The sequence below is a fragment of the Platalea leucorodia genome (genome assembly GCF_965183815.1).
Source record: "Platalea leucorodia genome assembly, chromosome: 10".
Lineage (NCBI taxonomy): Eukaryota > Metazoa > Chordata > Aves > Pelecaniformes > Threskiornithidae > Platalea > Platalea leucorodia.
The window spans coordinates 7,890,335-7,904,058 of NC_138832.1; the positions used below are offsets into that span (position 1 = coordinate 7,890,335).

The 13,724-nt window shown below is 41.4% G+C and overlaps 1 protein-coding gene across 2 annotated transcripts in view; it reads left to right on the top strand.

Annotated features, from left to right (window-relative positions):
- Nucleotides 1-13,724, top strand: part of FGF13 (fibroblast growth factor 13) — a gene marked incomplete at both ends in the record, with an annotated part of 257,161 nt that overhangs the window by 135,917 nt on the left and 107,520 nt on the right. Inside the window, one exon of one of the 2 annotated variants that reach the window (XM_082323675.1) lies at nt 4,358-4,525. The exons of the other annotated variant lie outside the window; for it this stretch is intronic. Coding sequence (XP_082179801.1) covers nt 4,358-4,525 — 168 coding nt within the window. The remainder of the gene's footprint in view (nt 1-4,357; nt 4,526-13,724) is intronic. 2 annotated transcript variants of the gene reach the window in all.

The window sequence follows — 13,724 nt, forward strand, 5'->3', positions numbered from 1 at the left end:
ATTGTGTCATACATACAAGAACAACAGTCTAACAGGAACATGGGGATTTCTTTTGCTTGGATATTAATGCATATTTACCCTATGGTTGCAACAGACTTCAGCTAGCAGACCTGAAGCCTCTCCATGTAAAAGCGGGGCGGGAGATGCTTCCTTACAGCTTTATTAAACTCTGAATTATATCAAAGATTATTCAGTTGGAACCTGAGCCAAGGCCTATGGACAGGGTTGATGTTATGGTTTCTGGCAGTTCTAGATGGGACTGAAATGCAGTTGGACATAAAAGAAAGACACAAACCAGCAGAGTGTTTAGCTGGTGTATTTATATAAAGTAAACATGTTCGAATTTATCTTGAAAAACATCCTGGTGCCGGCAGTCATCCTAAAGATCACTTTCGTCTCTCTCAGTAAGGCTAATAGGAAGAAGGAATTTTTTTCCTACTGGCTTGTTGACAGTAAGTTTTCATTATTGTAATTATTATTATTTTTTTAAAACTAAGGAATATGTTACAGGGTGATATTTAGCAAGTTGAATGTTTTGATGTAGGAAACAAAATAGCTACTGCAGCTATTTTATGCTAACTGCTGAGCAAATTCCTCTCATGTATACACAGCTGCTGTGGTTTTGGTCTCCATCAAATTGGGGGGAGGGGGGAGATTTTTATTTTTTTTTTTTAAGCTATGAAGTATTTGTGAAGTCTTGTCCCTGTTTTACTCGTGGGAAGATGGAAATGTAGACCGCTGAGGTGTTTTACCTATGAGGATGGGGAGTACGTTAGGGTGAGCAGCTGCTGAAGTATAACAACAGAGGCATAGCCGAATAGTGGAGGCTGGCAGGATGACCACACATCTGCCTTCAGGAAGGTGGCCAAGGAAATGTAGATGTGTCTCAATGAAGGTTTCTTCTAACCGCTCTTGAGAACAACATCTGCACGATGGAGTGAAGCTCGGCATCTGCCAGGCTTCTAATGGGTCTTCTGCTGGCCTTGTTGAGCTTGGTGCTGGCTTGTGATTACTACCCAAATTAGCTGATTTAAAGCAAGCACGTGTATCTGTGCATCACACAGAGGAGTGTAAGCATATCCTAGGTCCTGCAATTAGCAGAGCCTCTAATGGAGGGAACAGTTGAGTAAAAACAATGTCATCTGCTCCACATAGCACAGTATGTAAATACTGCTTTGGATTTTTGTTAATGCCCTGAAATTTACTGTTTCTCTTCTACTCTGGTGTATGTGCAATTCTTTCATAAGTGTGGTTTCTATCCCACTAGCAGAATCATAGCAGATTCATGGTGATATTTCTTCCTTTTCCAAAGTGCTTGTTCACAGTTGTTTAACAATGATCCTTTCATGGTTGTGCACTGATTATTTTTAGTCATCAAAAATAGACATCATTGGGTTTTTGAAGCTTTTTACATTAGATTTTGTGTCATTGAAACTTCCCTGTAGATTGGTTCTTGGGACCCATAATTAAGGTCCTGTAGCTGTGATTTCAGTGGCTCCATGAGGGTGTCTGGCTGTCATCGTAGCAGGGAAAAGGAGGCATTGGGGTCAGGGAGTGTTCCTAGTCTTGTAATAAATTCTCAGCCTGACTTGAAGCCATTCATCATGTTAAGAGAAGGTTTTAGCTGTTCCCTTCAGAACACTGACATTAATTAAGTTATCCATACATCATTCCAGCATTAAGGCTTTATTAGAGCTGTGATTCCTAGGGTTTGCTGCAGATGTCAGTGCTATGGTGGTCCTCAAAACCAAGACTCATTTACACCTGCTGTCCTGGATTCTAGTAACCCAATGTGCTTTTGTTGATTTCAGCATGTTCCTCGCTTATTGAAGGTGTGGTTCTCTTTGTGGCTTGTTCACTTTTAAATAAATCTGTGTGTAGGTGATGATGTGAGTGTGTAGGTGACTGGTAAAGGACAAGTTAAGTTTTCTCCACCTGCCTTACATTAGTGAGCTTGCCTGAGATAGGGGTGGACCTACCTAACGATGTCAAGCGACTATTTGCCAAACACTTGATGAATGGAAGCAGCCTGTGGAGTTGATTTGCAGATGCTGCAGGAGCCCTCTGAGCTTACAAAAGCTGAGAAATCATAGCCCAGTGCCAAACAGCTCTTGTGGCTAGAAGAATAGGTCCTTACGCCATGCCTCTGAGTAACCACCAGTAGCTCCTTCTCCCCTGCAGACCCTGTTTAGCAGCTACTGGCCTGATTTCTGCTTTTTTTTCACTAAAGTGGCAGTCCAGCACCGCACAACATTGAACCTTGTGGATAGTTCTCTGAGCTCCCGCAGTTGAATGGGACTTCTCAGGAAGGACTCTGCCTCTCAGAGGGTCAGCCCAGGGACATGCCTTTTGCCCAAAGCTGAGTTTTTGACACCAGGGCATGCTCTGCTGCGTATCAGCCAGCTTGCTGGCAGAAGGTAGCTGTGCATTTCACTCCTTTGCTGGCTATTCATGTTTCACAGCGCACGGTATCCCTGTAAACGTCAGAGGGACGCACCGTAAGGCTCCCGCACCATTAACGTCAGTGGCGCTGCACGCAGCTCGCTGGTGGCTTTACACAGGTGCCTGCAACAGCAGCTGCTGCGTGGTGTCTTTTTGGAGGAGTGACCCATCAGGGCTTGTTAGTCTTTGGCTTATCTCGGGTGTTGACTCTTAGTAATTACTCCCAGCAATTGCCCTCCAGTTTCAGGCCTGTCAGTATGTTTCATGAACACATATGTACCCTTCAAACATGCCAAAGTAAAACTAGTATCGTTAAGGGAGAAATTATATGGCAACTCAGACCTTGTGCTCCATTGACCCGTCGCTCTTTTTTGAACCACTTTTGCTTTCCTATTAGCTCATGCATCCCTTTTAATGACGCTTTATATGGATTATTAGTGTGTGTTACTGATGCTGCGTGTAGTCTAATGAAGCAACAACAGCCAAGGTGCCAAGTGTCTCCTGCGGATTAATGCGGTCTTGAAAGAAAGTGACTGCCCACTGTGAAAAGGAAGACTATCAAATTGAATCACTTATTTATCACCTACATGTGACTCTTACTAGTACCATTCCTGATAGGAGAGAAAAAAATCAAGTGCGTGAAAATGCAAGAGGATCGTATTTGTTTGAGGGGATCCATATTTAAATCTGACAGTTTTTAAAAATTATTATACATTGGCAGATATTTAGGAAGCAGTTAAATTGTTCGAATTAATGGCCAACACTTCTAGACCCATATAAGCTTACATAAGGCTAGTGCATCTGCAGTTCTAGACTAGCCTATCAATGGTTACTTTCCCAATTGTTGGAATTTTGCTTTCCTAATCTTTGGAATTTTTTTTTTTTTTATATAGCAAAAAAAAACACCCCAATTAATAATAGAGTTGGAGAGTCTTGGCTTGGTTTTGGCTGTGGTTTTATATCTCTGCCTCACACTATAAATAACTAGTAGTGGTTAGAGACTGTCTTTTGAAAAAGCATTTAATTTTTGTTCTTGAGAGATGATCTGTGCCTTAAAGTGTTATTAAGGCTTCATTTTTTAGATAGTGGAAAAGCGTTTCAATTCTTTCTGGTAATGTAATAGTTTGAGGTAGCTGGAGCTTTCTGTATGCTATATATTTTATCTTTTTACCGTTTAATAGTCTGACCCCATTCAGAAAACATTTCAGACTGCATATCATTTATATTATTAATGGCAGTATTGATTTATAAGATCAACTTTAAAAAATTACTTGCTGTTTTACAAGAAAACCATCAAAAGGATTAATGTGCTTTCTCTTTGTACATCTACTCTTCTATCCATTGAAAATGATGATCAAGTCAAATGTCATTGGATTATCATCCTTGCTCTAAGGAACTGTGTATAATTACATATCCCGATAAAGGCATGTTCTTTGTACTCTGGGGAATAGGTACACTGATGTTGCATTACCTGCAGATGTGGAATGATTACTCTCTGATGTTAATGTAGAGATTGCTTATGGCTAGGCAATAAAAGCATGCTTTGTTTGCTTTTTTTTCTTAATCTGCATGCAGAATAGATATAGGTGCTATAGGAGAATAAAGCAAAGACATAGAAGAGAACCTTATTGTTGCTTTTTGGAGCAGGGTGTTATTTTACTATTTATTAAAGCTGCATGAAACAATATAAAGTGTTGATGTTTATGAGAAGCATTGTTTGTAAAAGTAACTATTTTCCCCATCCTTCTACCACCATGACTAAGATACTTTCCACTTTAAATTTTATTTTCCTTCCTATAAACATTTCTACCCCTCCTTTCTTTCCCTCACCCTGACATTATGTAGTTGATTTAATTCTCTAGATTGCTTTCCTCAAGCTCTAACTTGAGTTCATTTTGTTATGTGGTGACCACAGTTATGGATGACGCTCCCCCTGGCACACAGGAGTACATTATGTTACGGCAAGATTCGATCCAATCTGCGGAATTAAAGAAAAAAGAGTCCCCTTTTCGTGCTAAGTGTCACGAAATCTTCTGCTGCCCACTGAAGCAAGTGCACCTCAAAGAGAACACAGAGCCGGAAGGTTTGTGGCACTATGGATCCATGTTCTGTTTGTTTCTATTATTTTTATTTTTCCATGTATGTCCCTAGAGTGTGCTGTGTGTTTTCCAGCCTGTGTCAGTGTAGCGCAACTGATGCAGGAAGCGTGATGCACTCCATGTCCCCCTTTGCTTGCCTGTTAGTGTCTGATTCAGCTATCACGGGACACTTTAATATAAACCATGTACGGTATTGTTCTAGACAAGAAGTAAAGTGACGCTGCTTTTTCTTAAATAAAGTTTGTTTGTTTCAGCTCTCATCATTACACACTGCCCTTTTTTGGCTGCCAAAAGTTGCTTGCTATTTAAACAGCATCAATTCCTAGTTGGTTCTTTCCAGTAACATTTCTGAAGCTGCACTCTGCTGAAAATATGGCACTTAAACTCAGATTCAGCTTGCCCCAACACCTTTCACTCCATAAGGCTTTTGCATAGCGCTAGAGAATGCTCATGACAGCTGTACTTCAATGAAGCAGGATGAAGTTTGTATGTAATGCACGCCTGGTTGCATTTTGGAAAATGAAATGCATGCAGAGCAGAAAAAAATAAGTAGAATGTTTTCCTTTTCAGATAAAGCAAAAGGTATGGTCTCTTCTAATGCTGTGTTTACTAATATGAAATTACTAATGAGGTATCTATATCTTTAACTTGTTCGTCTAGTGTACATAAGATTAAGCTATTTTAAATTATATTTTTTAATATTTTCTCTTATTGTTCCATATGTGTTTTGCATTATTGCCTCGTATTCCACATGGTAAGCCTTCTACTTTTTGCGTAAGCTCTAGTGTCTGCCAAGACAAATAATGCTACTGCTGGTAGATGTATTTTAAGATGAAATATTCAGGGCTGGATTCTGCCACAGTTGAGTCTGCAGGAAAGGCAAAGTGAGCAGGTTGGAGCCCTTTCTCACAAATCACTTGTATTATTCTCTCTGTTATGATGGGCATGGGTTGCTGACCTTTCACTATTAGCCCAAAATATTTCAGTCAATTGCTTTCTCCTGGTACATACATACCCCAGATTTTGCATGAATGTTCTTTGCACCACTTCTGGGAGATCTGTGTCTTTTATTTAAAAAGTACTTTACTAAAATAGCATTTCTTTCTCATCTCACCAGAAATATTAAGTCTGACACAAACACTGGTGTAAAGTGTGGAGAGAGGTTTTTTTGTTTCAGTGATGATATAACTCAATATTAAAATTGGGGTTTGAAAACACGAAGCCTAATTCTCCTCTCAGTTCTGGGGCTGACTTGACAGGAGTTGTGTTTTCATAATTCTGAACTCAATAAACATGAAGGAAAGGTGAATCCCATAGCACTCTTCTGGATTAGCAAATATAATGAATTTCCTATCATCTGTCAGGATTTGTGCTGTTCATGAGTAAATTATGAGCCCAGAACTGTTCATGTCAAGCTCCTCTAGGAATATGATGACAGCTGAGCTACTAGAGGTGCTCAACATCCTTGGCAAGTGATATTTGGTGAAATGAAAGGTTCCATGTGAGCCATAAAGAGAAGGGCGCTAAACTTGTCACCGTTGACTCACATGCTATATTTCACTTTTTCTTTGTGCTCATGTGGACCTCCAGCAGAAGCTGATGGTCATTTCAGTGGAACTTATACTGGGAGCTGGATTCCTGCTGGGGACTAGCTCTTAGCTAGCTCTGATCATTTTCAGTGAATAAATCCACAATTTGAACGCTAATGGCGTGTAATGTTCAAGAGGAACAAGGGAAGCAGAGTTGTACTGGGCCTTTTATCTCCAGAGTCCCCTGGGGGCATGGTTTGGTTCAGTGTTGAGGAATTCAGGATCCACTGGGAGAAGCTTGCAAGGTGCACACTCTAAGTGAAGACCTGGGGAGCATCAGTTCTGCCGTATTGTCGCCTGGAAGCCAACAGTTGCTCTTCTTAGATTCTCCATAAATCTACATACTCTCTCTCCAACAACAGCTGCGTTACTCCTTCCTCCATGGCATATGGTATTGTTAATCATTCTTACTGAAAACGTTTAGTTCTAAGAGGAAGGCTCTTCATCTTTTACTGCAGTATACAAGGATGAATGTCTCTTCCCGTTCCCCTTTTTATCCCTCCTCCTTTCCTCCAGGAATTTTGCGTTAGTAGACAGGGCACAAGAAGCTATGGCCATATTGACTTACACCACAACCATCTGAGTTGTTGGGAATTCATAGGGGTATCAGTTTTTATTGTTGCGTGATTTCTATATGTGTTTCTGTGAAAGACATTGCCTCTAGCATGAGAGGGAAAATATAAGTTTAGGAGTCCTTTCAGCCTCTGTTGCAGCTTAAATTGCCTGGGCTGCATTGGTCTCTTTCTTCAAAATCTGTGAATTGACTGGCAATGGTGTTAGACCCACTGAAAGACTGATGTGTGTCGTCTGCAGTGGTTTGTTGGCATGAAGCTTAAAAAATTTGGGGTATGAAATGATCTGAACTGTGCTTTCAGTGCAAACACGAAAACAGTCCGTTGAAGTTAATGGAGTGGCTGAAACAAACCCTACCTGAATACCTTCTAGTGTGAACCCAGCAGTTAACAGCTCAATTGTGCTATGAGGATGAATGAAAATAAATGTTTCAACCTGTTACTGTAGCATAATTTACACGTTTTTGAAGGTACTGGAAAGTACGGCAACTAAGAAGCTATTAGGAAACTTCTGCAAGTAAAATGTCTTAATGGAAGTTTTATGGAAAACTGCAGACTTGAAAGACCCTGCAGAGAGTATAAAAATGTACCTTTTTTATCTGCTGAGTAATGACATGGGAACACATAGTAAATCCTGCATGTTTCTAACTTTGCAACTGTTTGTCTAAATATTTCATTTAGATTTCTTCTCTGCACTTTTTAACCACTTTCATACAGGGTTAATGCTTGGGGTGCCTCATTTAACACTTCAGGATTTGAACCCCCTAGGCATGTATGATGATACCAGGTAAAAGATTTTCCTGGCTTTTTGTAGGGGTGTTTGGGGAATGTTCTACTATTTGCTGAAAGACTTAAATACCACCTCACTCTGGTATCTGAACCAGGCGGCCCATCGTTTCTCATATCTCAGGCCTATTTCTAAAAGCAAGAGAAGAAATGAGAAGATTAGATCCATGTTTCCTAAATTAACCTCTCTTGGTTTCTTGTTCTTTTCCTGACACCCTACCCGCCTGCTTTTGCAACGTCATCATTTTTCACAGCACCCACATGCCTCAAATACACCTCAGCAGAATAGGTCCAGGGCCAGTACATTTGATATCAACCTGGAGGACGCATAGAAGGTCCTTGGTCCAGTAACTATAGCAAGGACAGTCTTTTTTTAAGTGGTAGATATGGAAGGAAGGAGAACAACAACATGAAATCACAACAATATTATCTTCCCAAAATGTGGAAATTTCCATTTGGGTCCAGTGCCAGGAGGGTGATGTCTGTCAGTCTGGATCACAGTTCAGATAGGATGCTGCCTTTCCGAATGCTATGGGAAACTGCAGACTAAGTTAAAAGATGAACTGCTGCTTTATTCTGCATCATTCCAGCTTTGTTTTGTCAAAGTCATTCTACAGTTTACAATGTCATGGATCTCTCAAATGCAATAAAACAAGCGGACCTGACATGCTTACCTGGATGCTAGGTCCTGTGGGCATTTTGCATTGTTTACGATTACATCCAAGCAGCAGCAAAATACAGGGTGTTTTTGTAGCTTCCCTCAAGCCAAGAATACACTGCTAGCAGGAGAAGGGCCATCTGAAGTACATTTTGCAGCTATTTGTTCTCTTAAATAGTTTAAACATAAGCTGCTGCTATCTGTATAAAACATGGTTACATAAAAAGAAGTCTGCTCCTGGAAAACTAATTTGAGTTGTATTATTACATCCAGAGGAGGGAATATAATGAGAGAAATGTTTTTTAAAAACACCCATTGGTTAGTCACAGTCACAAAATCAAGAGCCTTGGCCTCTTGCCCACAGTTCTGTTTTCTTATGGGGTTTTTTGCCTTTTTTTTTTTTTTTTTTTTTTGGTAACATTTAGTCCCCCTCCAGGCATACATAACCTTTTTACACAGAAAAGCAGACAAGCGTGGCAAAATATGTATCGGGGATGGGGAGAGGGAAATCTGGGATAGCAGCTGGTAATGAGGAAAGGCAGCTTTCCTCGACCAACAGGAAATCTGATTAGATAGAAAATGTTAAGGATGCTAATGTGAAACAAGCAGCTTTACGGTTGCCCTTGACAATGGCGTGTTATCTTCATCCCTAGCAATGGGATGACTGGCAGAGCCAGTCCCGGGGGCGAGGAAAAGGTAGGACATTTAAGCACATTATGTGGGAGGCTGGTTCTTCTGCCTACTCCACGTGCACACGTGGTTTTGTCACCAGTAGAAATTCAGAGCCTTTATGTTGTCATACTGAAAGTCCCTTTGGTGCTCCAAGCGTCGTGTCACCACTGATAGTACTGTTACTTGGCACTCTAATTATATGCTTTCCTTCTAGACCAAATCAGTCCTATTAGCCCAGCTCCCTCATTTAATTACATTAATATATGTGCATTTCTGCATTTTAGAGGAGAAAAAGAAAAAAGAAGGGGGAGGAGAAGCTGTATTTCAAATCGTGGAGAACTGTGAGAGGTTTTTAAACTTTATATATTGTTCAGAACTGAAAAAGACTTTGTGTTCCCATGGGGAATAATAAAGATGAGCCATGTGAAACACAGGTACATTTGGTTGTGTCTGAGATGGCCCGGCACACTTGGCTGTGAGACACCAGTGAGGAGGTTTAGTATCTGTGCTGCGGGTGCATTCCACCTCAGATTTAACCTGGACCAGCAGCTGCCTGAAAGGAACTCACTGGTTCATTGAGTAGGGGCTCCTACTAAGTTATATGATCCTATTTATAAACTTTATCAGGGTTATGGTCCCTTGATACTAAATTAATCACATTTCCTTATCTTCCATGACATTTTTCATTATGTCTTCTGCTTTCAGTGGAAGTGAACAGTGAAGACTTGGTATCCCATTTGCCAAGGCTCTTGCCAACAAGAATATTTAACCTTTTCCTGCTGCAGCTAAGCTGTCTGGCCTGGAGTAGTTCATCCCAGGGAGGGAAGGAGGAGGGCAGGCAGTCTGTTTTACCTGGTGTTGGGCCCTGCAACCCTCAGTGCTCTCATCATCACCCTTTCCCTCAGCAGAACCTTGTTCTTGACTCTACTTTTGCTTGCACCTCTCGGGTCCTCCTGTTGGGAATGTGAAGCTTTGACTTTCCCTCGCTCCTGCGTCCTGGCACTGGCAAGAAGAAGCAATGAGCAATGCCTGAGCCTTGTCCAATACTAAATTAAAATAAGCTCTAAATCCTGTCTGTGTGGATACACATGGAGTTGCTGCAGCTATGGAACCATATCTGTAGTGAAGGATGATCTAAAAAGAATGACATAGACCACAAAAGCCAAAGGTCTGAAGCTGCCACTGTTATAACGACTTTTTCCCCCCCCCCCAAAGAGAAACGGACTTCGACTTGAGTGATTAAAAGATAACCTTCTATTTCAGGGCACTGGGAGGCAGTGGTGACAACCACACTCTTATTTTCTTCAGATGCTTAGTACATAAAGCAGAATAGCTCAGTCCTGTAAGTGGCTGAGCCCTGATCCTCCAAAGCCTTTAAGTACACAATTAACTTTAAACATGTGAGTGCTCCCAGCAGAGTCAAAGGGGTTGGGATGTATTTAATGAGCTTACCTGAATGCAGTCTGGGCCTGGCTCAGGTTCAGGCTCAGACAGTGCAAATCCAGAGTAATTCCACCAAAATCCAAGATTTACCCAATATTTACTTGTCTCCAAATGAGATCAGAACCCCCTCATGGAGTTTAATTTGATTTCTTCTTTTCTTAGTCCCTTAGGAGTTTTTATGGTCCTTATTGCCACAACCATTAATGATTGAACATGCTTGTCCTCATAGCATTGCTGTGTAGTAGGGAAATTTAATATTTTCCATTATAAAGAGGGAAGTGAAGAACTTGATTCTCAAAACTATTTCAGCATCTCATCAGCATTAGTAACAATAACACTGCCTACTGAATCAGGTGAGCACTAGGTACTTCACTATTCTCTTTGGAAGATTCTGGGGTGTGACACTTCTAGCCATGCAGAAATATCACAGAGCTGGGAATTCAACACTTTTCCATAGATTTAAACTTAGAATATGAAGTTTTTATCTTTCTCTTTGGCAGTGGCTCTGCCACAGCCTGTGCCAGCTGAACTGCCGACTGCCTCCAGCCCTCCCTTCTCTCGCCTCCCTCCACGTGCTTGTGCGTTGACCCGTGCTTCGGCAAGCTACGCTGCCAAATGCCTTCTTTTCTCACCATGTGAGTTAAAGAATGGCTCAGCACTGGGTGAGCCCGGTTCTGGCTGTGGCAGGAAGGGTGGGGTGGCATGGCGAGGCACAGGGGACGGGGGGACAGGAGCAGCCGGCGTTAGCAGGTAAGGCATAAATGGTGGCAGGTTATTAGGCTTCTATATCAGCTTTACCTTAAACTCTTATCCTCTACTAATTCTTTCATTTTCTGCACTTTATTTACTTTTCACCAAGTACTTGGCTCTATGCTGAGTGTTTACACATCCAGCTGTGTGCTGCCTTATAAAAACCATCTTTTTTTAAGGTGGCTGGACGTGATTTAAAGAATAACGTGGGGGTTCACTGTGAAGTCCTGAGCAGGAGGCATCTAATTGTTGACAAAACATTTCTATCAGCAAGTACTGCGATGATTACAAAGCGTATATTGGGGAAGGCATTTGAGATTTTGAAGAAAAGTCACTGAATGTAGCATTTCAAATGGCTCTCGATCTCTTTTGTTCCTGAATTCACATGTGCCTGCCACCGCACAAGACACAGTGCAAGAGCTTTCCTTCGGGCTTTCCTTAGCTCCCAAGAGGCTTGGAGATCAGTGTGTTATACACAGCTGTGAGTCCTGCATTCTATTGATTTGCTTTGCTAATTCCTCTTACACCTGCCAGGTTATTCCTACCTACCTGAAAAATAGACTTTTTCAAAGGTCTATGGCTCTTGCTGTCAGCTGAGTGTGACCTGAAATAAGGATTACAGCTGGAAGATCCTTCTCACTGTGTATGCACACCTCTCAGTCCAGGAAATAGTGTGCATGCCTTAGTCTGTTTGTCAGACTTAAATCTTGAGAATAATGTAGCTGGAGGAAATGAAGATAAAATATAAGGAATAAAGGTAGCCCAGGCACCCTCTTTCTGATAGAAGAAAGATTTCAAACTTAACAGTGTCACTGCTCTTCCCAGGCTGCTGCCCAGGCCAGCAGCTCACAGAGGGGGAATTCAGCTGGTGTCCGGCATGGATGGACTGATGCTCACCCTGCAATCACTTCTTACCCAGCACTCTTCAGGGGAGCTGATATTCAAGTCATAGTTCCTGTAAACTGTGTCCTTTGATCAAACCTACCATTATAAAGTACCTTTGTGTGTACACCTGTTATTGAATCCCTGGTCCCTTTTGGACTATGTTCTTTTTGCTGCTAGACACTTTCTTTAGTGTCCAGGTGTTCCCTGACCTCTGTAAAGAATGGTCACATTTCAACCTTCTAGGTGGTGCTGATTTTCCAGTGTACGCAGACCTGCCTTTCTGGGTGACTGTCCTCACGGAGTCATCAAGTCAGTGGTCCTGAGTCCATAGGTGATAGATACACCAGGAGAGGCACTAAGAGTCCTCAAAGTACTTTTATCTGCCATCTTACCTGGCCACAGGTAACAAATTGGAAATAAGTGATTTGTTGAACTGGGTTTTCCTGGTGGAAAAAATCGAAGGTTCAGCTGTAATTGTGAATTGTGTAACTGTTAGCCAAATTTGCACTTTGTAGCATCAGAGAAGTTTAACTAATGGCATTAGGAGCAGTTTTAGCGCTTTTGTTTCAAGACAATGGGTTTTAATTCTCAAGCTGGAGCTGGCCTCACCACTGAACAGGTCATGACAACCTAAAGAGAACTTTTATCTCTTACCTTACCTGTGTACTCTTCAAGGCAAATCTTTTATCTATGCCTTTTGCTATTTTGCTCTCATCTCAAGATAAATATTCGTTATGGAGTCAGTATCTGGAACTTAGCATATCTGAAGTACGACATTTAGACCAAGTGAGTCACACTGAAGTTCTTATCTTTAAAGGATACTCTGAGAGCTTCAGAGTGTGCTCCTTGTAGGGAGGAAGGCCTTCGTCTTGCTACTTTTTCATTCCATGACTCTCCTGAGAAAGCATCAGACTTTGCTCTTCAATCTGTCCTCATTTTAAATAAGATGATGTAGTTCTTTATTAATAATGAAGGTTCTTCTTTGTACTTTATTCAACTACATGGCCCATCATAATTATTGCACAACCCTTTATCAGTGGTAACATCTCTAGTATTTAAATACTGGCCTTCAGGTTGAGAGAATGCCAAATTTTTTATGTTGTTCTAGGTTAGGACAACTCTGCAAACAAGTTGTTCTTAAACTTTTTAGCTATCACTGGGAAGTTGTTTCCTTTCCCAAGGCAATCACTTATAAAAGCACTGAGGCATTGTCTACGTGGTGCAGAAGAGCATATTGCAGAGATCCTCTAACTACCGTCCCACATCTGTGCAGCCCAGTGTAGCATCATGCAATGGTGGTGGTAAGCTCGGGGTAATAGCTGAGTAACTCACAGTATTATGTTGCAGCATGTCTATGGTTTCCAGTTCCAGGGTTAGCTCAGCCGATATCTAAGTCAGGAGTTTCTGCTCTTCATTTCATTAGCAGTCTGGGCCTTCAGCAGCTGATACCTCTGAGTGCACAAAAATGAAGCCACAACAAATGGCAAAGTTCATCAGAAAGTCTAGCAGACTCCTCACCTCTAGGATTATCTGGAAGAGGAAGGCAGTCTTACTTTGAACTCAGTGTGATCTCCACGTGCTCCCTCAACTCGGTGTTTTTCTCTCATGCTTCTCCTTGTTCTGGATACTGCTCTGTCAGAGCTCTAGATGCTTTCAGAACAAAGCTGAAGAATTTGCACAACAAATTTTATTTCAAATATGTGGTGAGCACACCATGCAGTAACATGGGTAGCATTCTCTTATGATTGCATAAGCAGTTAACTTTTGGCCGTAGTACTTTTGTCTCTACTTTTCATTCTAAGTGTCCTGACCCTTAAAGCTAAAGAAA